General features: G+C 33.3%; 1 protein-coding gene across 5 annotated transcripts in view; it reads right to left on the minus strand.

The window, feature by feature from the left end:
• The window catches only part of ADAM2 (ADAM metallopeptidase domain 2), a 168389-nt gene that overhangs the window by 96323 nt on the left and 47343 nt on the right, over positions 1–24723 (minus strand). For all 5 annotated transcript variants that reach the window (XR_003520892.1, XM_027599509.1, XM_027599510.1 and 2 more), the window contains 3 exons: positions 15781–15852; positions 15174–15340; positions 14064–14145 (listed from right to left, as the gene is read on the minus strand). Coding sequence is in view for 4 of the 5 variants with exons in the window: in XM_027599509.1 (XP_027455310.1) it covers positions 14064–14145; positions 15174–15340; positions 15781–15852 (321 nt within the window). In the remaining variant the exon portion in view is untranslated. The remainder of the gene's footprint in view (positions 1–14063; positions 14146–15173; positions 15341–15780; positions 15853–24723) is intronic.

The following is a 24723-nucleotide window of genomic DNA, read 5'->3' on the forward strand; positions in this document are numbered from 1 at the left end:
CACCTGGGTGGCTCAGTCGTTAACCGTCTGCCTTCACCTCAGGTCATGATCCCAGGGTCCTGGGATCAAGCCCTGCATCAGGCTCCCTACTCAGCGGGAAGCCTGCTTCTACCTCTCCCACTCCCCCTGCTTGTGTTCCCTCTCTCCCTGTGTCTCTGTCAATAAATAAATAAATAAATAAATAAATAAATAAATAAATAAATAAATAAAAATGTGACTTAGTGACCAATGTAGAATTGACAAAATCTTTAAAAAAAATTTAACTTTGAAAGACTAAAGAATCATGGGGGAAAAGCCACGAATTCTATGTGCAGTATTCCCCTAGGACTGGGAGTTCTGCCATTCTCACTGATCAGTAAACTTGGCTGGCTGTTCTTGCTGATCTTCCGGGGGAGAGGCCTGTTGCCATGGTTCTCAGATGTCTTTGCCTGGAGGTGGAATTGCCCTGCCCTTGCCCGGTCCGGGCTAAGTAATCTGCTCGGGTTTGCTCTTGGGAGCTTTTGTTCCCTGCAAGCTTTCCATCCAACTTTGGAGGACAAGAGTGAAAATGGTGGCCTCCCAATCTCCGTCCCTGAGGAGCTGAGAACTCGGGGCCCTACTCCTCAGTGAGACCCCCGTCTCCCTGGTCTCCAATTGCACTCCGTGCTCACCAGCCTGTGACTGAGTCCTGTGGTGTGCTCCCACACTGCTCCTCTTGCGGGAGGAAGTGGAGTCTCCCCAGATCTGCCACTTGTTGTGTCTCTGCTGGAGGAGCAGTTGGCTCCATTGTGCCGCAGATCATGGTTTATGGCAACCCCGAGCTGAGAGCCCCCTCTTTGGCTCCATCTCTGCAGGCAGCTTCCTCGCTCAGATACCTGGGAGCTCTGCCACACTCAGGCACCCCCAGTCTTTCTGTGACCCTGAGGGTCCTGAGACCACACTGTCCCACGAGGGTTCCACCCTCCACTTACCCACTGGAGAGACATCCCTCAGCAGAGTCATCTTCTAAAAGTTCCGATTTTGTGCTCTGCTGCTCTATCACTTGCTGGTAGCAGCTGACGGAGGCCCCCTCCCCCACTGTCTATCTTCCCAAATATCACCTCAGATTCACTTCTCCGCACATCCTACCTTCCAGAAAGTGGTTGCTTTTCTGTTCAGAGAGCTGCTGCTATTCTTTTCTTCGACCTCCTGTTGAGTTCGTAGGTGTTCAGAGTGGTTTGATCCCTATCTAACTGAATTCCTGGGACCAGACAAAATTTAGGTCTCCTACTCCTCCACCATCCTCCTCTCTACAATCATTTCTTATTCTGTGTCTGTCCCATTCACTGTTATCTTTTATACCTCAGTAAGATGAAAAAAATGATATTCAAAAATTCTTTAGTTATTTGTGTAAAAGTAATCTCCTCTCCCACCCCATGCAACTGCTTCTTTATTTTCTCTCTTCTTACTACTGCATGTATTTTGAACCTTCCTTTCATTGTATGATAGAATCAAATACATGGCTTAGTTTTCGAGATGACCTTTCTTTATACTGTCTTTATGACAATCTCACATTGGACTTCTACTTATCAGCTCAGGGTGCCATTACAAAATACTACAGATTGGATTGGTTTAAATAACAAATTTATTTTTTCATAGTTCTGAAGATCAGTAGTCCAAGATGAAAGTACCAGCATTGTTAGTTTCTGGTGGGGTCTTTCTTTCATGGCTGCCTTTTTGCTGTGTTCTCACATGGTTTTTCCTCTGTATGTGTACAGATAGGTATCTCTACCATCTGTTCCTCTTTATATATGAACACCAGTTCTATCGAATTAAGGATACACTCTTATGATCTCCTTTAATCTTAATTATCTCCATTAAGGTTTAATCTCCAAATATAGTCACATGGGGCTTTGTGCTTCAATATATGGATTTTATTTATTTTTACTTTTTTATTTTTAAGATTTTTAAAATTTATTTATTAGACAGAGAGAGAGAGCACAAACTGGGGAGTGGCAGGCAGAGGAAGAGGGAGAAGCAGGCTCCCCTCAGAGCAGGGGGAGCCTGATGTGGTACTCGATCCCAGGACACCAGGATCATGACCTGAGCCAAAGGCACTCACTTAATCAACTGAGCCACATAGGTGCCCAATATATGGTTTTAGGAGGACATGATTTAGTCCATAACAAACCAGTATGAAAAACTTGAAAAAGGTATGGACTGGAGTATGAGAATTTCCTACAGAATATTGTTATGATTACTTCTGTTTTGAAAATAAAATAATGGAAAAAGTAAAGTTATATTTAACATTGGATTTTTAAAAATGCAACCCACAGAATAGGAGAAGGTATTTGCAAATGACGCTACAAACAAAGGGCTGGTATCCAAGATCTATAAAGAACTTCTCAAACTCAACATCCAAAAAACAAATAATCAAGTCAAAAAATGGACAGAAGATATGAACAAACACTTCTCCAAAGAAGACATACAAATGGCTAACAGACACATGAAAAAATGTTCATCATTAGCCATCAGGGAAATGCAAATCAAAATCACACTGAGATACCACCTTACACCAGTTAGAATGGTAAAAATTGACAAGGCAAGAAACAACAAATGTTGGAGAGGTTGTGGAGAAAGGGGAACCCTCTTACACTGTTGGTGGGAATGCAAGGTGGTACAGCCACTTTGGGAAACAGTGTGGAGGTGCTTCAAAAAATTAAAAATAGAGCTACCCTATGACCCAGCAATTGCACTCCTGGGTATTTACCCCAAAGACACAGAGGTAGTGAAGAGAAGGGCCATATGCACCCCAATGTTCATAGAAGCAATGTCCGCAATAGCCAAACTGTGGAAAGAGCCGAGATGCCTTTCAACAGATGAATGGATAAAGATGTGGTCCATATATACGACGGAATATTACTCAGCCATCAGAAAGGATGAATACCCAACTTTTACATCAACATGGATGGGACTGGAGGAGATTATGTTAAGTGAAAGAAGTCAAGCAGAGAAAGTCAATTAGCATATGGTTTCACTTATTTGTGGAACATAAGGAATAGCATGGAGGACATTAGGAGAAGGAAGGGAAAAATGAAGGGGAGGAAATCGGAGGGAGAGATGAACCATGAGAGACTATGGACTCTGAGAAACAAACTGAGGGTTTTAGAGGGGAGGGGGGTGGGGGGATGGATTAGCCTGGTGATGGGTATTAAGGAGGGCACATACTGCGTGGAGTACTAGGTGTTAAACAAAAACAATGAATCATGGATCACTACATCAAAAACAAATGATGTATTTTATGGTGACTAACATAACATAATAAAGTAAAATAAAATTTTAAAAAAATTAAAAATTAAAAAAATTTAAAAATATTTTAGGAAAAATATTACAACTAAGTAGACAAGTTTCTTTTTGCAAATAATACCTGTTTAGGACAATAGTTGTAAAATAATAACAGTAATTGACATTTATTAAGGCTTCTTATGCACCAATCACCAGGCTAAAAAAATTGGCAGACAAGGAAGTATTGATTGAGACTTCCTTTATTGTGCAACATGTGATTATTCTACAAATGTGCCTGACACTATGTTAGTAAAAACTTCTAATCTCTAACCAAGATTCTATGTATGTCTTTCAGATAAAGCTTGCTAACATTGTCCAAATCTTCTAAATTTTGGTATGAAAAATTAATTATGTTTAAGTATGATTTATTTGGGCTAGTAATTCTTTCAGTGTTTGCTTTGTGTATTTTGTAGGTATTTAGTTAGGTACATGTGATTTCAGGTTTAATTATATAAGGCAAGTAAAATTTTGTTTCATCCTAAGTAATGAATCACTTAAAATTCATATCTATTTTACTTGAAGAACATTTTGCTGCTTTTTACTAATACTGATACATTAGTTTTCCTTTGGCACCATATTCTGTATTTTTGTACTCTTCAGGGTTAAAATTTCTGGCATTATATATTTGGATTTGAACCATTAAAGAGAAAACAATCTGATAATTTTTTTTATTTTTAATAGTTGAAATTAAAATATTTTTAACCTCTATTGGGTATTTTCAAAATTATTGATAACATTTTATTTTGTGTGATGGTTTCATGCTGAGTGTACAAATCTTAAGTGCCTTGATGCAGTTTTATGTAAATATACACATATGTATATATAGAATATTTATTTACACATATATACACATTCATCTGCAATTTATACATATTATATGTGCATACACATATAACTACATATTTATGAATTTATTTGCTCTTTTTGATGTAGGATAATAGTTTTGCTTGGGATTTATCAATTTTACTTATCTTTTTAAACTAATTACTTTTGGATTTGATGATCTTCTCCATGATATACATGTTTTGTATTTTTCACTGGTAGTCAATATTATTTTTTTATTACTTTCCCCTTTCTAGGGTCTTTCAGTTTAATTTGTAACTATATGTTTTTTGAAATTGGATTTAGATCATCTACATTTAATCTATCTTTAATTTGTATAATTAAAGCTACAATGTTCTCAGTTCTGTTTTTTCTGGCAACCCAGGAGTTTAGGTATGCTGTGTCATTTTTAGTGTCATTTAGTTCAAAATGAGTTCTAATTTCTCATGTTTTATTTCCAAACCTCTTGAGGTTTTAAGTGATCTTTCTATTATTTAGTTCTAATTTTAATCCAGAGTGGTCAGAAAATATTCTCTGTATGATTTCTATCATTTTATATTGATACTGCTTTATTTATCACTATTTTATTTATTTCAGTAAATTAAAAAAAGCAAGGGAACAGAAGAAATCTTTTGTAGGTGATGGATATGTTTCTTCCTTTGTTTGAAGTGAAGGTATTATGGATTTATGCATATGATAAACCTATCAAAGTGCATACATTAAATATGCATAAATTTTTATATTAAATATACTTTAATGGAGTTAAAAATAAAATTCTGCTGCTCTTTGGTAAAAGGTCATTAAATATGTTTCAACAAAATGGAAAATAGAGCATTGCTGAATTAGATTTCTCCTCATTCTTAAATATTATTATGGATTTTTTTTTCTTTTATTCTTTCACATTTGCTTTATACATTTTGAAGCAATGTAACTAGGTGCATACAACATTGTGATTGCTATGTCTTTCTTTTCAATTCCTTTGATTATCATTTAATATTCCTCTTTATTTCTCATAACACATCTTTCCTTAAAGTCTACTGCTATGGATTGAATTGTGTCCCCTGCAAAATCCTATGCTGAAACCCTAGCCCCCAGTGTGACCAATGTGACTGTATTTGGAGATAGGGTATTTAGGAAGTAATTAAGGTTAAATATGGGCATCTGATAAAACTGTGGCCTTAAAAAAAGATCTCTCTCTCTTTCCCCACTTCTCCCCCACTATGTGAGGACATAAGAGAAAGCAGATGCCTGCCAGCAAGCAAGAGAGAGCTCTCACCAGAATCTGACCATGCTGGCACCCTCATCTCAGACTTCCAGCCTCTAGAATTGTAAGAAAATAAATTTGTGTTGTTTAATCTACCCATTTATGCTATTTGGTTATGGCAGCACAACCTAGTTAAAACATCTATTTTATTTGTTATTAATATACCCAAGAAAAATTGCTTTTGTTTAGTATTTACATTGTATAAATTTTCATTGCTTAAATTTCATTGTATAGATTCCATTTCCAGAAAGATGGAGCAAACAAATGCTAGTCTATCTCTCCCACTGAACTCAACTATAATACCTGGACAGAATAGAGAGACAACTATTTGATTTGACAAGCCTGAAAGTATCAGCATTCAAAAGGGGAAGAACACCCAAATTCAACATACCAGTGAATTGGTCTCTCCTGGCCTGAAAGCCCTGCAGTTTGAATTTTGAAGTGAGCATTGTAGTACACACAGAGAACCAGAAGTTCTGTAGTTCTTAATTGAAGAGTGGAAAAGTAAGTTCTTAAATCTCAGGGAAAGTGGGTATGTCTTGTTTATTTCTTTTTTCCTTTTTCTTCTGTTCTTTTAAGCCCCATCAATCAGATGATTCTTCAGGGACTGTAGCAGCACCAAAGTGGCCAAAAGGGGGAAATTACAGAATGAAAATTCTGAAGGAGCACTTTTCCTTTCCTTTGGAGCTTTGGGTTCATGAGTTCGGGACCAAATAAAGTAGTCTGTTTTGTCATACTCTGTTCTCCACTGCTTGGCCTCCTGAGGTGATACAGCCACAGAAATGGGAAGATTCTTGACAAAAGACTAAAAAAGGCAGCCACAAATAAGTGAAATGTACCAGGGAAATAAGAGAGCTGTGAATTCAAGAAATCAGTCCACAAAGCTATATTTATCTATCAATCATCTATCTATATCTATCTATCATCATTATCTCGATCATGATCTATCTTTCAATATTTAAGTATATATTTTTTATATTTAAGTATTGGTCATTGTATTAATTAGGGCTCTCCAGAGAAATAGAACCAAAAGCATATATAGAGAGAGGCAGAGAGAAAGAGATGTATTATAAGGAATTGGCTCACATGATTATGGAGGCTGGCAAGTACAAAACCTGCTGAGTGGGCCAGCAGCCTGGAGACCCAGCAGAAACAATGATATCATTACACTTTGAAGGCCAGCAGGCTGAACACCCAAGGAAGATGATGGTGCAGATGAAATCTGAAGGCAGTCTGCTGAAGAATTCTCTCCTGCTTGGGGAAGATGATCTTTTTTGTTCTAGTCAAGCCTTCAACTTATTTGATGAGGCCCACCCACATTATGGAGGGCAATGTGTTTTACTCAAATTTCACCAATTTAAATATTAATCTCATCAAAAACTCTCCAAGTCAACATACCAATTAATCATCACAAGCATCACTCTAGCCTTTCAAGTTCAGTTTCCAAATTAAATTCCTCTTCTACCCTTCTACTTCCCTTATGCCTCTTGGCCCCTGTCCCTCTGCCTAGTTTTTCAAGACAAATCTAAGGCATAATCATTTATTTTTCCATCCTACAGGCTATGTATTCAATAAGTTGGTAAGTCCTTTATGTTCTGTTTTCATAATATATACTGAACAAAATCTACTCACACAACCAAGAATAAAACACCAGTTTATACCATTCATCTGTCATTGTCTCCTATCTGGTCTTCTTGTTTTGGATCCTTACCACTGAACAATTACTTTTCTATAAGGCTACTAGAAAAATATTTTGCACTGGCTTAAAAATTTCCAGTGCCTTTTCATTGCAAAGAGAATAAAATTCAAAACTGTTTACCAGAACTATAAGGCCCTATTTTAATTAGACTCTGCTGACTTAATATTTTTTCAGCCATCTCGTTCATGACAGTCATTTGATCTTTCTTGTGGGCTCTGACTTGTTAGACCTTCCCATAACTGTCTTTGTCTCATTCCTTCATGCTTCCTCTTAAGTATTTTCTCCTTAAGGTTTTTCTTTGATCACCCTAGCTAAAATAGTTTGCTCCTCATCCCATCAATTTTAACTATATCATCTCAATGTCTGTTCTTATTAGCAAATGCCATTAACTGAAATATTCCAACAATACTTTCAGTCAAAAGATGTCAATAGATTTTCTAAGGTTAAATGATCCTACATTCTTTGGATAAAATCACCTTCGTCATGGTCTTTTATCTTGTAAACTGCTAGGTACAGCTGGTTAGTATTTTTAATTTATGTTTCTAACTCTCCTCTATGTTTGGGATAAATTAGTCTCTAATTTCATTTTGTGTAACATCCTCTTTTGTTATCAATATTATTATGGTAATTTTGGCTTCCAAATTTGTATTTTCTCTTTTTCTATTCTCTATAGATGTATGAGATTGAAATAATCCGTTCTCTCAAAATTGTGGCGAGTGCCTAAAAGCATTGTTTTATTTTCCTTATGAGATTTTTAAAATAATTAATTCCTTTAATAATTTGGTGATTCTGAATTTCTAGTTTTGCTTGTGTAAGTTTTAGTAAATGATGGATTCCTATTAATAATGTACTATTTGTCTACATTTGCAAATTTGTTATAACTCGTCTATTATCTTAATGTTATATACATCTGTAGTATTTCCTCCTTATTTTTATAACTTTATTAATGTATTCTACCCTATTTTATAAAAATTAGTTTTGTGAGAGATATGCTTGTTTTTAGTTTTTTTGATACCTAATATTCTTTTTGAATATTTCTATTCTACCTAGCCTCTCTTGCATTGCTTTCTGCTTTTATCTTCCTTATTTCCTGTCTTCTATATGTCTTAAATGTTATATTTTTCCATCTTTTCACATAATTTAGATTCGATAATTAGCTCACTGTTTTTTAGCTTTATTTTCTGCAAAGTTCATTAGATACTAATTTCTTTAATTGTTCTTCCTATACTCCTTCACTCCTAAAGTTTTAGCATCAATTATTTTAGCATCAACAATGCTTTTGATTTAAAGTTTCCTAAGAATATATGATTCTAATTTTATTATTCATTTTTGTTTATTGTATAACTGGAATTGCCTTGACAACTTGTCAAAATCATTTGATTATATATGTCTGTGTCTATTTTTAGATTTTCTATATTGTTACATTGATCAGTTTATTTACACTGCAATATCTTAGTTTTTCAGAAGTTTTTATCTTCCACTTTTCCTCAATTTCCAAACTTGCTTTATTTATTTTCTTTTTAATATTTGTATATAAAATTTTTTATCACCTTGTCAGTATTTACCAAAAAAAGAAAAAAAGCCTGTTGAGATTCTGGTTAGGACTGCACTATTATATCTCTATAATATAGCAAAGGACAGTTTAATTTTATATGATAAAGATATTTCAACAAAGTTTTTATAAGAAACAAAGATGGGATTAAAAAATAAAACACGTTTTAATAAGCTTAGAAAATTAGAAATAAAACTGAGTCTCTTTATTATGTTACAAAGTGTCTGTAATAATCTAGAGCAAACATAATACCTAAGAGTGAAATATTGAGTTTTTTTCTTAAAATCAAGAATGATACAAGAATGTCTACTATTGACTCAATTAAACATTGTTCAATTCAACTATTTCAATTGAATATTATTCTTGAGATACTAGCCAATTCAAAAGGAGAAAAAAACTTAAAATATATATGTATTAGAAAGGATAAAAGAATAAAATTGTTCTTATTCACATATGACAAAATTGGACACAGAAAAATCTAAATCTAAAACTACTACAAGTAAATATAGAAATATACAATCAGTGTATAATGTTTAATGTTTAAGAAACACATATTATGTTTAAAATATAATATTCACCAATATTGCCAACAAGGTTAAATACCTAGGAATAAATCAAACCAAATATATGCAAAATATCTACATGGAAATGTAGATGCCTATTTGTTATCTATATTTTACTATAAATCTTATTTTCTCATATTTACTTGCTTCTTATTTAACTTGAATATATTTTTATCTTTTTATATTCACCTTCACTTAGTCCTAGTATTATATCTCTTGTAAAGAACTAAACATTTGAATTTTAAATAATTTTTAAATCCATCACAGATTTTATCACTTACTTGGTAAGTTTAACCCATTTACATTCACATAATTGGTGTTATATTAAGATATATTAAACCATTTTATTTGATATTTCTATTCATTTTATTTTGCATTATTGTTCTTATGTTTCTTCTTCCTTGGCTATATTTTCTGTTCTCTCATTAGATTATTACATGGTACAGTTTTGTTCTTACTATCTGTTCTTAAGACTAACATTCATCTCATATGCCCTTACTTCTTTCTAAAATTTACCGTTATCTATACCTTTCCCTTAAGAAGACAAGTCCTATAGCATGCTTTCATGTCAATTCTATTACTTGCTTAACCACATTATAATAGAATGTGCTCTGGTTTAATATTGATATAATACCTGTCATTCCACACTACAGCCCAGTTCCAGCTATTCTCATTTTAAGACAATAATAAAATTTAGCAATATTTAATAATAAATATAATAAGTGAAACCATATGATAATTGATTTTCTCTGCTTGACTTCTTTCACTTAGCATAATCTTCTCCATTCCCATCCATGTTGATGTAAAAGTTGGGTATTCATCCTTTCTGATGGCTGAGTAATATTCCATTGTATATATGGACCACATCTTCTTTATCCATTCATCTGTTGAAGGGCATCTCGACTTTTTCCACAGTTTGGCTATTGTGGACATTGCTGCTATGAACATTGGGGTGCATATGGCCCTTCTCTTCACTACCTCTGTGTCTTTGGGGTAAATACCCAGGAGTGCAATTGCTGGGTCATAGGGTAGCTCTATTTTTAATTTTTTGAAGCACCTCCACACTGTTTCCCAAAGTGGCTGTACCACCTTGCATTCCCACCAACAGTGCAAGAGGATTCCCCTTTCTCCACAACCTCTCCAACATTTGTTGTTTCTTGCCTTGTCAATTTTTGCCATTCTAACTGGTGTAAGGTGGTATCTCAGTGTAGTTTTGATTTGAATTTCTCTGATGGCTAATGATGATGAACATTTTTTCACGTGTCTGTTAGCTATTTGTATGTCTTCTTTGGAGAAGTGTCTGTTCATGTCTTCTGCCCATTTTTTGACTTAATTATTTGTTTTTTGGGTGTTGAGTTTGAGAAGTTCTTTATAGATCTTGGAAATCAGACCTTTGTCTGTAGTGTCATTTGCAAATATCTTCTCCCATTCTGTGTGTTGCCTCTTTGTTTTGTTGACTGTTTCCTTTGCTGTTTTATCTTGATGAAGTCCCAAAAGTTCAATTTTGTTTTTGTCTCAGTTGCCTTTGGAGATTAATCTTGAAAGAAGTTGCTCTGTGTCTGATGTCAAAGAGGTTACTGCCTGTGTTCTCCTCTAAGATTTTGATGGATTCCTGTCTCACATTGAGGTCTTCATCGATTTTCAGTTTATCTTTGTGTATGGTGTTAGAGAATGGTTGAGTTTCATTCTTCTCTATATAGCTGTCCAATTTCCCCAGCACCATTTATTGAGGAGACTCTCTTTTTTCCATTGCATATTTTTCCTGCTTTGTCGAAGATTATTTGACCACAGAGTTGAGGGTCCATATCTGGGCTCTCTATTCTGTTGCATTGGTTTATATGTCTGTTTTTCTGCCAGTACCATGCTGTCTTGATGATCACAGCTTTGTAATATAGTTTGAAATCAGGCAACGTGATGCCCCCAGCTTTGTTTTTCTTTTTCAACATTTCCTTCAACAATTCCTCCTTTTGCAGCAATTCCTTGGTGATTCAGGGTCTTTTCTGATTTCATACCAATTTTAGGATTGTTTGTTCCAGCACTTTGAAAAATGTCATTGGAATTTTGATTGGGATGGCGTTGAAGGTATAGGTTGCTCTGGATAGCTTAGATATTTTAACAATGTTTATTCTTCCAATCCATGGGCATGGAATGTTTTTCCATCTTTTTGTGTCTTCTTCAATTTCTTTCATGAGTGTTCTGTAGTTCCTAGAGTATAGATCCTTTACCTCTTTGGTTAGGTTTATTCTGAGGTATCTTATGGTTTTTGGCACTATTGTAAATGGAATCATTTCACCAATTTCTCTTCCTATAGTTGCATTGTTAGTGTATAAGAAAGCAACTGATTTCTGTGCATTGATTTTGTATCCTGCCACATTACTGAATTGCTGTATGAGTTCTAGTAATTTGGGGGTGGAGTCTTTTGGATTTTCCACATAAAATATTATGTCATCTGCGAAGAGAGAGAGTTTGAATTCTTCTTTGCCAATTTGAATAATTTTTATTTCTTTTTGTTGTCTGATTGCTGTTGCTAGGACTTCTTTTCATTTCATTGTTAGTGCACATTTTTTTCTATTCTGTTTTGACGTTTTATGTTGTCTTTTCATCTGGCAAACCCAGTTTTCTCCCCTTCTACCAGATGATCCAGTATAAGAGATTATGGGGAGACTCCAGAAGGGATTTCCTGGCATAAGGATTTTGTTGATCTGATAGTGGCTATAATTTGGTGAAATTTATTTTGATTTCTCCTTGAGGTTTTCTTATGGCTTTTTAATTATTATCTCCATTACTCTTTTTTTTTTAAAGACATTATGTATTTATTTGAGAGAGACAGAGAGAGAGCACACTCAAGCGGGAGGAGAGGCAGAGGAAGAGAATCTCAAACAAACTCTATGCTGCGAAGAGAGCCCCACAGGGGCTCAACCTCATGCCCCTGAGATCATGACATGAGCTGAAATCAAGAGTTAGACCCTTAACCAACCAAGCCACCCAGGCACCCCAATCTCTTTTACTCTTAATATCTAGATATTGGCACTTCTACTTCAATAATCCATTTCTCTTAAGTTTTCTTTTACTATTCCTATAACTTTTCTGATGTCTCCTAGGAGAGGTTCTGATTCTGATTTAATCTAACGCTTTGTGCAATTTATTATATTTATATTTTTTGTACCTAATACTTCCAACTAGTCCTTTTCTATAATACCTTACACTATTTTGTTTGAAGTTTCTGTAACTGCTAATTAGTTCTGCTTCAAGTGGTATTTATTGTGTACTGTGTTTTCTTCTGAGGATGTTTAATATTCAGGATCTACATAGTCCATGAACTGAGATAATGTATCCAGTAATATGTAATGGTATAAAAATCCTGAGGCCAAGAACTAGCTTGTGTCAGTCCTCATGAGTGAGTAAATTAGTGACTAACAAGTGAGTGGATGAGTCCCAGGAAAAAGAGTTGCAAAACATCAAATATCATCTGCTAATTATTCTTACATTTTTCTACTCATCCAAAAATCACCTGCGTTGTGGTTTCATCTATAAACTTTCAGAAAGAAGCAGCAACGGAGGGATATAGATCTTAGATTTTATGCCACAGCTCTGGGAGATTAGGGAGGCAGGGTTATACCACCAGCATTTTTCACAGAGATAGAATAAACAATCCTAAAATTTGGAACCACAAAAGGCCCCAAATAGCCAAAGCAATCTTGAAAGAGAAAAGCAAACCTGGAGCATCACAATTCCAGACTTCAAGCTATATTACAAAGCTGTAGTCATCAAGACAGTATGGTACTGGCACAAAAACAGACACAGAAATCAATGGAACAGAATAAAAAACCCAGAAATGGACCCACAACTACATGGTCAGCTAGTCTTTGGCAAAGCAGGAAAGAATATCCAATGGAAAAATGATAGTCTCTTCAACAACTGCTGTTGGGAAAACTGGACAGCCACATGCAAAAGAATGAACCTAGACCACTTTCTTACACCATACATAAAAATAAACTCAAAATGGATGAAAGACCTAAATGTGAGACAGAAAACCACCAAATTCTTGAGGAGAACACAGGCAGCAACCTCTTTGACCTTGGCCATAGCAACTTCTTACTAGACATGTTGCAGAAGCAAGGGAAACAAAAGCAAAAATAAACTATCAGGACTTCATCAAGATAAAAACTTCTGCTCAGTGAAGGAAACAATCAACAAAACTAAAAAGCAACCTTCGGAATGGGAGAAGATATGTGCCAATGACATATCTGATAAAGGGTTAGTATCCAAAATCTATAAAGAACCTACCAAACTCAACAACCAAAAAACAAATAATCCAGTTAAGAAATCGGCAGAAGACATGAACAGACATTTTCCAAATAAGACATATAAATGGCCAACAGACACATGAAAAGATGCTCAACATCACTGGTAATCAGGGAAATACAAATCATGATGCGATATCACCTCATACCTGTAGGAATGGCTAAAGTTAACAACACAGGAAACAATACATGTTGGCAAGGATGTAGAGGAAGGGGAACACTTTTGCACTGTTGGTGAGAGTGAAAAGTGGTGCAGCCACTCCAGAAAACAGTATAGAAGCTCTTCAGAAAGTTAAAAATAGAACTACCCTATGATCCAGCAATTGCACTACTAATTATTTATCCAAAGGATACAAATTTTTTATTTATGAAGTTTAATAAGAACTTTTTAAAGTCCTAACATTTCCAATCTGTAGCAGGGACAAAGATCTTTAGAATCATTTTGCAAATTTTAATATACATAAAAATAATAAAATAAATAAATATTTAACTGTATATTGATCTAAATAGCATTCTATTTATACATCTCAGCCAAACAAATTAAACCATACCATACCAGAGCAACACCTCCTCCATAATGGCTATCACACATCTTCCCTTGAAAGGTTGCACCAACATAATTTGATTTTTCTCTGTAACTTAAGTTTAAAAAAGGATCATAATCATATAATTTTGTAAAATTAAGCACAATTACTATTGAATTTTCTTAATAACATTTTGATTTGCATATTTATATAATAAATTGATAAATATTTCCACCTAACATTAGGGTAATGAAGCTTGTAAATGACTAAAGATGTCTGCTTGTTTTGAAAATAATGAAATACATTTAAAAAACAAATAATAGAAAGTTATTTTCATATTAAATTTTTAGAAAGCAACATTCTTTATTATGTGGTATTTTTAAAAAATAATTCCTAGAATATCAAAATAATAAAAATAAATAAAATTCCTAAAATTAGAAAGCTAAAGCAATACAACTGATAAATAAAATAGGCAGAGTCACCTTATAGGCTGAAGTTTCCCATTAATCAGATAGAATTAGATAACCAGGATCATGAAAATATATTACATATTTGTGGGACAGAAAATAATTTCAAATATTATAATTTTGTAAATATATATTATTTTTATATAACAATATATTATATATAGATACTAAAAATTAATAAGAGAAAAACAAAGAACTTATTAAATAGAAGGAGAGGCTTATATTTTTAAAACTGCAGCACAATGTAAATATGGTATGTTAGAGATATTAAAATATGCAGGAGTGTTGCCATATCCTTGGGGTTTTTTTTGTTATCTTATGAAAATAAAACATAAAAAGAAGCCCTAATTACTACATTCATCATGTGTGTTTCTTCAGATAGATATTGTTAGTATTTTAAGTATAGTTAGGGGCATTTAATGATATGTTACACATTCTAAGGTAAGAAAGCATACGATAACAATATTGAAAGAGTATTAACTACAAACAAGTAAATAGAATGATTCACATCAATAATTCTGTTATAAAAACTGTGTTTTGAAAAATAATATACACACGATTTTCTACGTAGGAAAAAAATGGCATATTTTCCCTAAAGGCCTGTGAACTGTCAGAAATTAGGTCAAATATGGATGTTTCTTTGTATAAGACTTAGTAAAACCAAAATATGCTTACACAAGTAAAAATGCTATATCATGTGGACGCAAAACAAGATAAGATCTTTTCCATTTTAAAAATCTGTGTAATAACTCATTAGCATCTCCAGTTACCGAGATTTTATTTTCATCTATCCAAAGTTCCAATGAAGAGAGAATTATTGTAACATTAAATGATGTAAAAATCTAAAATAGAAGACATGAAGAAAATATATTCAAATATCATGGTTTAAATAGATCTGGGGATTTATCTATAAAACACTACACTGATGACAAATATTAAGCAACAGAATTGCTAAGTCTAGATCAGATCTTACAGAGTATATTAGTAAATAATAAGTACTACTTATAAAACAAGTAATAATTAACAGTTTGAAATGCTTGTACTTCAGTAAGCCCCATGTGAAGTGCTTTATCAATTTTAAAATTAGCATAACTTAATTAGATATGCATAATAACTATTATTCCTATTGTTATTCCTACTCAGAAAACTGAAACTTAAAATAGTCATATAATTTTATCTATTTCATACATCATGTGCATTCAGACAGTGCCATAAAAAAAAGTATGGGAATTCTTTAAGTAACACAAGCAAATGCAAAAAGAATTAAAAAGTAAATACTTACAGCATTGGTCAGTCCAATCAACTGGAAGATCTTTTGAGTGACAACAATCGTGTCAGAGCCCATATGATTATACTGAAAAAGATAAAAAATTGTTTAAATTACTAATTTGTTAGTTTTTAAACATTATTATTATAGAAGTAATATTATATATACTCAGTGTAAAATAGGAAAAATATGTTTTAAAATACAAAAGACATGCAATGAATCATGGAACACTACATCAAAAACTAATGATGTAATGTATGATGATTAACACAACATAATAAAATTTTAAAAAGGCAAAAAATAAATAAAAAAATAAAATACAAAAGATACTACAAACTCTTCCAAAAACAAAAGAGGAGGGAACACTTCCAAACTCATTTTATGAGGCCACCATTATCCTAATAACAAAATCAAACACTGCAAAAGAAAAATATAAACCAATATTCCTAATGAACACAGATGCAAAAAATCCTCAACAAAATATAGACAAACTAAATTCAACAGCATATTAAAAGGATAATACACTGTGATCAGTAGGGATTTTTTTCCAGGGATGTAAGAATGTTTCAACATCTGCAAATCAGTCAAAATGATACACTACATCAACAAAATGAAGGCTACATATTATATGATCAGATGGTGAAGAATCATCAGAAGATGCAGAAAGGCATTTTAACAAACTTCAACATCCTTTCATAAGGAAAACTCTCACCAATGTGGGTATGGAGAGAAGGTACATCAACATAATAAAAGCCATATATAACAAGCCTATAGCTAACAATATACTCAACTGGGAAAACCTGAAAGCTTTTAGTCTAAGATCAGGAACGAGACAAAGGTGCCCACTCTCACCACTTTTATTTAACATTGTATCAAAAATCCTACCCAGAGCGACTAGGTAAGAAATAAAGAAGCTATACAAATTGCATATCACGTGATATTATACAGAGAGAACCCTACAGATACATACACACACACACACACACACACACACACACACACACACAAAACTAATTTTTAAAATTCAGTAAATTTGCAGGATAAAAAAACAATATGCAAAAATCTGTTGCATTTCTGTATACTAATCACAAACAATTAGTAAGAAAAAATAATTCCATTTGTATTTGCATTAAAAGAAATAAAATACCTAGAAATAAGTTTAAATACAGGAGATAAAAGATATGTACAGTGAAAACCATAAGACAATGATAAAAGAAATTAAAAACACACAAAAATAGAAATATATATTGTGTTCATGGATCAGAAGAATTAGCATTGTTAAACTGTCCATACTACCCAAAGCAATATACAGATTCAAGGTAATGCCTATCAAATTTCCAATGACATTTTTCACAGAAATAGAATAAAGAGTCTTGAAATTTGTGTGGAACCATAAAAGACCCTGAATAGCCAAAACAAATTTGAAAAAGAACAAAGCTAAAGGCATCATGCTCCCTGATTGCAAAATATATTACAATATTATAGTAATCAAAACGGTATGATATTGCCATAAAAACAAACACACAGAGCAATGGAACAGAACAGAAAGCTCAGATATAAGTCCATGTATACCTTATGGTCAATTAATTTATAACAAAGGAGCCAACAATACACAACAGGGAAAAACAGTCCCTTCAATAAATCGTATTAAGAAAACTGAACAACACATACAAAAGAATGAAACTGTACCACTATCTTACAATATACACAAAATATAACTCATAATGAATTAAAGACTTGAATGTAATACCCTGAAACCATAAAACTCCTAAAACGCAACATACAGTAAGCTTTTTCACCTCAGGTGGCAATGACTTTTTGGACTTGACACTTAAAGCAAAGGCAACAAAAGTAAAATTAAGTGGGACTACATCACTCCAAAAACCTAATGTACAGTAAAAGACAGCATGAACAAAATGAAAAGGCAATCTACCAAATGGGTTGTAAATCATGTATCTAATAATGGATTAATATCCAAAATATATAAAGAACTCATATAACTCAATAGCAAAAGAAAAACAAGCAATCTAATTTAAAAAATGGCCAATTAAAAAATGAATAGACAATTTTTCTGAGAAAATATACAGATAGCCAAGAGGTACATGAAAGGGTACTCAACATTACATTACTAATCATCAGGGAACTACAAATCAAAACTACAAAGAGATATCATCTCACACCTGTTAGAATAGCTGAAAGAAGTTCCCTACACCCCACCTCTGGAAACCATCACTCTTTTCTCTGTATCTATAACTTTTTTGTCTTGTTCTTAGATTCCACATATAAGTGAGATAATTCAGTTTTTATCTTCCTCTGTTTGAATTATTTCACTGAACATAATGCTTTCAAGCTGCATCCATGTTGTCACAAATGGCAAGACTTTGTTCTTTTCTGGCTGAATAACATTCCATTGTATACATATACTATATTCTCTTTCTCCATTTATCCGTTGATGGACACTTAGATTGTTTTCAGTCTTGGCTATTGCAAATGATGTTACAATGAACCTAGGGTGCATACATCTTTTTGAGTTAATATTTTTATTTCCTTTGGACAAATACCCAGAAGTGGTATTGATGGATCATATGGTAACTCTATTTTTAATTTTTTGAGGAAATGCCATACTCTTTTCCAGAGTGGCTTCACCAGGTTACATTCCCACCAACAGTGCATGAGGGTTCCCTTTTCTACACATCCTCACCAACACTTGTTATTTCTAGTTGAAAGAAAATGTTAGTTTAAACTATAAGATTTAAATGTGAAGAATAAATATTATATATTGAATATATGCATTCAAAACCATTTCTTACTGAAACCTTATTTTAAAAATTAATTAAAATTAATTAATAATTAACTTAATTATTAAGGTACTAAAATTATTAATAGAAAAATAAAGTTTCAAAAGCACAAATAAAAGAAAAGCAAAAACAAACACAAAATTTGAAAACGTGAAGAACAGATAAGTAATAAATGATTAAGAAGATTTAAGAAATTTAGGTGATAGACCAGTGCAACAATATAATTCACCTTGAAGACCCTAAAATACTCATATTGGCTCTATCAGTTTTTCTTCAAGTAAGAGAAATTGGCACTAAGAGCAGGCAGATTGACTTTAAAGTTTAAGAAGTAGTTAAGGCTGGGAGAACATTCAGAATGGTTGTGTGAAAAAAAGACAATCCAAGAATGTTATATATTGAATGATTCCATTTATATAACATTTTGGAAATTAAAACATATATAGACATGGAGAAGAAATTAGTTGTCTTCAGAGATCAGGGAAAGGGGAATGAAGGAGAACTGGGTGTGGCTGTGAAAAGGCCACACAACAGATCCTCATTTGAAGTTATTCTGTATTTTGACTATGAGTGTCAATATCCTAGATGTACTACTGTATTATAATATTTTGTTATTACAAATTGGAAAAAATAAAGGATATACAGGATCTCTATATAACCTTTTTATTTTAATATATGTTTTATTCATATTTTATTCAGTAAAAAAGAAAACAAACACTATTGGCAATGTGTACACATAAACCACACAAATCCACAAACACATAAATATTAAGGTGAACAATCAATAATTTAAGCACTCTATGCCAACATTGGAGATAACAAAGCTATGTTAAATGTTTCAAACCAAATTTATAACTCATCCATCTGTAAGTAATAAAGAAGACCAAGAACATAATTTTTGGATAGCAGATAGGGCAGAAAGTTCATCAAAGAAATTGAGTAGTTGCTTAAAAGTGTGTTAAACCGAGGATAGGGCAAAATCATAGATTTTTCAGGATTGAATGAAAGAACAAGATGGTTTGAGATACTCAAGAGTAAAAACTTCAGAATAAAAGTTTTTGTTTGGGACCAAGAGATCTATCACAGATAATAATCTCTAAATATTCCGAATATTCTTACAAGAACATAGGAATAAACAATTATTTCTAATAAAAAGATAATTTTAAAAAACATTAAAAACTAGAAAATATGCACTTATGACAAAAGGAGATAGTAGCGGAGGAACAAATAGTTATGGAACATAGGAAAATTCAAAATGGCAGACATACATACAGACATAAATAATGACATTAAAAAATGAATGAAAAAATCACTTAAAGGATTGAGAAATCAAAACCACAATGAAATAGTACATCGCACCTGTTAGAATGGCTATTATCAAAAAGACAAGATATAAGAAATGCTGCCTAGGATATGGCAAAAATTTAAATGTCCATCAATGGATGAATGGATAATGAACTTGTGAGATGTACACACACACGCACACACACACACACACACACAATGGAGTATTATTTGGCCATAAAAAGAATGAAATTTTTCCATTTGTGACATGGATGGACCTTGAGGGCATTATGCTAAGTGAATTAAAAAGTAAATTAAGTCAAACAGAGAAAAACAAATTCCCATGATCTCATTTATATGTAGAGTTAAAAAAAAAAAAAGCTCATAGATACAGAGAAAAAATTGGAGATTGTCAGAGGAGGGGGTGAGGGATGGGGCAAAATAAGTAAAGAGAATCAAAAGGTACAATTTTCCAGTTATAAAATAAATAAGTTATGGGATGTAATGTATAGCATGGCAACTATAGTTAATAATACTGTATTGCATATCTGAAAGTTGCTAATAAAATAGATCTTAAAAGTTCTCATCACAGGAAAAAAATTCTGTAACTACGTGTGCTGTGGATATTAACTAGACTTATGGTGGTGATCATTTTGCAATATATACAAATACTGAATCATTATGTTGTACACCTGTAACTAATATGTCAATCATACCTCAATGAATAAAAAGAGGAAAAAGAAAACTATTCAGAAGTCTTCCATGATAAGCAATAGCACGGAGGACCATAGGGGAAGGGAGGGAAATCTGAAGGGGGAGAAATCAGAGAGGGAGACAAACCATGAGAGACTCTGGACTCTGGGAAAAAAACTGAGGGTTTCAGAGGGGACGGGGTGGGGGAGGGAGTAATCAGGTGATGGGTATTAAGGAGGGCACATGTTGTGATGAGCACTGGGTGTTATATGTAATTAAAGAATCATTGAACACTACATCAAAAACTAATGATGGGGTACTACACAGTGGCTAACTGAACATAATAAAAAAAAGTCTTAAGCAGGAGACTGATACAATTTGAATTATGTTTTAAAAAGATAAAAAGGCCCTAGCCTCATGAGGTTTGAGGTATTAAACTTCTTTGTCTATATAAAATGAATTAGGAGCTTTTTAAACAGTTTAGAAAGTAGCTCTCAGATTTTGGCAGGTCAGAATCACTTGGAAAAGGAGTAAAGAACACAGAGACCTAGATTTATTGAAGTACAACAGGGTCTGGGTGTCTGATTTTATCACCAAGTTTCCTAAGTGATTCTTATTCATACCAAACTTTGAAAACTACTAGATCAGATTGTAATTATCAATTATTTAAGGTTTAGATAAAATGCAGATATGAGCTCATAAATTCCTGAAATTTTCAATCATAGTCCTTTAATCATCTTTCAGGTTTCTGCTGTGTTAATTGATCTATTTAACAAAACTATAAAACACCCAAACTCATTAATATGAATGCAAATTTTATAAATGTTAGTCAAGAGATTCCAGCAATGTATCAAAAGAATAATATGTGATGATGAGGCAGAGTTTATTTCCATTAAACTCATGTTCAACATCAATAAAATATGTTAAGTGTTATCCATTACATCAACAAACTAATGAAGAAAACCTGCATGGTTGATAATAAATGTGGAGAAAGAATTTGATAAAATTCACCAGCAATTCCTAATAACAAATCAAAAAATGGGAACCAAGTAAAATTACTCAAATGTCATGAAGACTAAACACAGCAACAATGGAAAAAATCAACAACAAAAACTGAGGGTAAATATGATTCTATTCAATTAAAATCAGGAACTATATAGCTTGTCTATTATTCTCTTCATGATTTAACATGGTCAGGGAAGTTTTTGTGGAAGCAAAAACACAGGAAAATAAAACAACTGCAGCAAACATCTGGAAAGAAGAAATAAAATTCTATCTCTGAGTTTATGATATATTTTATACTAGAAAACCCATGAGAGTCCAATAAAATTATTATAATTATTATGAGAATACGGTAAGGTTGCTAGATATAGGAGCTATCTATAAAATTAATGATGTTTTTCACATTTTACATAAAAAATTCATTTACAATACTGAAAAATTAAATTGTTTTATTTACTTAAGAGTAAATTTTAAAACAATATATCTAAATGAAGAAAACTATAGTAATCTTATTAAAAGACATAAAATCAGTCTAAACACAAAAGTGTAGGGGTACCTGGGTGGTTCAGTTGGTTAAGCGACTGCCTTCGGCTCAGGTCATGATCCTGGAGTCCCAGGATTGAGTCCCGCATCAGGCTCCCCACTCAGCGGGGAGTCTGCTTCTCCCTCGGACTCTCCCCCCTCTCATGCTCTCTCTCTCTATCTCATTCTCTCTCTCAAATAAATAAATAAAATCTTAAAAATAAAAGAAGATAGCAGGAGGGTAAGAATGAAGGGGAGTAAGTCAGAGGGGGAGATGAACCATGAGAGACGATGGACTCTGAAAAACAAACTGAGGGTTCTAGAGGGGAGGGGGGTGGGGGGATGGGTTAGCCTGGTGATGGGTATTAAGGAGGGCACATTCTGCGTGGAGCACTGGGTGTTATGCACAAACAATGAATCATGGAACACTGCAACAAAAACTAATGATGTAATGTATGGTGATTAACATAACAAAAAATGGAAAAAAGTATACATTATTTTTGGATAAAAAGACTTTCTGTCACAAGTTTGTTAATTACTCTAAGTATTAAATTTTAATGCCATGCCAATTAGAGTCCCGATTTTGGGAGGGAGAATTAAGAAAATGATCATAAAGTTTACACATAAGAAAAAGAACCTGAGAGAAAATATGCTAAAAGATGAGAAAAAACAGGATGAGGAGATTTGCCTTGCTGGATGTCATTATACCATAAAGCCACTGTAACTGTCGGTATGATGCTAGTTTATGAATGGAAAAATAGACAAATGGGACACAAAATAGAGAAATCATAAATATATCCCAATTACATGTGAGACTTTAATATTTAATAAATAATGCTGGCAGAACCAGCTATTCATCTGAAAGAAAATAAAAGTAGACACCCATCTTAAGTCATAGATTATCCTATGTCATATGTAAAAATACATTCCAGATAAATTAAAGAGTTAAATATAGACAAATCTAGAGAACTACATAAAAAGTATAGGCATTATTGATACCCTCCTAATTAAAATTCCAAATGTAAAGGCATATTTAAATACACAAAAATTAGTTTTGTTATACAAAAAATTCACAAAGGAAGTTAATTACCAAAGTCAATATTTTGATAATATTTTATTTCAGGCACTAAAACATGAAGATTTTCAATATTCAAAGATTTCTTATAAGTTAACAAGGCAAACAAATAAAAAACGAGAAGAGGTATAAGTTATCAATTCAGAGGAAAGCTATTACCAGTGACCACTAAATATTAAATGATGCTTAAATTAATTTTCAAGGAAATACAAATTAAAATCACATTTAGATAAAATGTTATGTGCACTGACTAGCAAAATTTAAAGAGAAATATAAAATGGATGATTGGCAGGTATGAAAGGAACATTGTGTTTTCAGTTTTAATGGATATGTGAAAAAAGTTACAATCTTTATGAAGCAATGGATGATATCTATTAAAATTAAACAACATAAATCTTTTGAGCCATCATCCCTACTCTTGGTGACCTTTCTCATAGAGGTTAAATGTCCAAGATGGAAGCACTGATGAATAAGGATATTCATAAGCATTATTTATAGTGGAAAGCAAAACAAACAACAACAACAATAAAAAAAGAAAACTGGAAATAAAGTGAATACTCACCAAAAAGGGAATAAATGAATCAGTTACAGTCATGCATACCATGAAATACTATTCAGTCCTCAAAAAGAATGAATTAGTTACTTAGTTGACTTGAAGAACCTCCCACACACACACAAAAAATTTAAAATTAAATCCAAGAATATGTCAGCGGCTGCCAGACTTGATAAAGGGAAAAAAAGAGAAGAATTAAATGTATATTGTTTACAAAAGACATACTACCTTCCAAAGATACAAACAACTCGAAAGTAAAAGTACTGAAAGAGTATACCATGTAAACAATGAGAAGAGAACTGGCATGTTTGTGAAGAAGATATAAAATTATAAATACATATGCATCTAAGAACAGAGCCTGGGGAAGGAGTTAAGATGGCAGAGGAGTAGGGGATCCTAATTACGTCTGGTCCCTGGAATGCAACTTGATAGCTATCAAATCATTCTGAACACCTGTGAAATCAATGGGAGATCTGAGAAAAGAATTGTTGCAATTCTAATAGAAAAGTGACTACTTTTTGCAAGGTAGGAGGTGCAGAGGAGATATGAATATGGGGCAATATACTGGAAGATGAACTGTGGAGGGGAGGAAGCTCTTAAGCAGGCTACCAGAAAGTATTATAAGCATATAAGCATCAGAGTGCAAAATTGGAACATTCAGAAGTCTGCCAACTTGGGGACATCCCTGGCTTAAAGGTGCTCAAGTGGTGAAGTGGGGTCAGGTGGACAGCATGGTCTCGGGAATCTCAGGGTCACAAAAAAGAACGGGAGTGCCTAAGTGTGGCAGAGTTCCCAAGCATCAGAGAAGGGAAGCCAGCTGAAAGCAGCAAGTCTAGGTTCCGGCTTTCTGCTCAGTGTTGCCATAAACTGAGAACCACTGCATGGTTGGGCGACCCTTCTCTGGGCAGGGGCTCAGCAAAATGCAGAAGCTCAAGGAGAACCCCCTCCCCATTCCCAGGAGGAATGGCTCCAGTCCACAATGCAGGACTTCCAAAAGTTTGGAGACTGGAAACTGGGTCATGTGCCTGAGTAAA

This window comes from Zalophus californianus, chromosome 2, assembly GCF_009762305.2.
Source record: "Zalophus californianus isolate mZalCal1 chromosome 2, mZalCal1.pri.v2, whole genome shotgun sequence".
Taxonomy (NCBI): Eukaryota; Metazoa; Chordata; class Mammalia; order Carnivora; family Otariidae; genus Zalophus; species Zalophus californianus.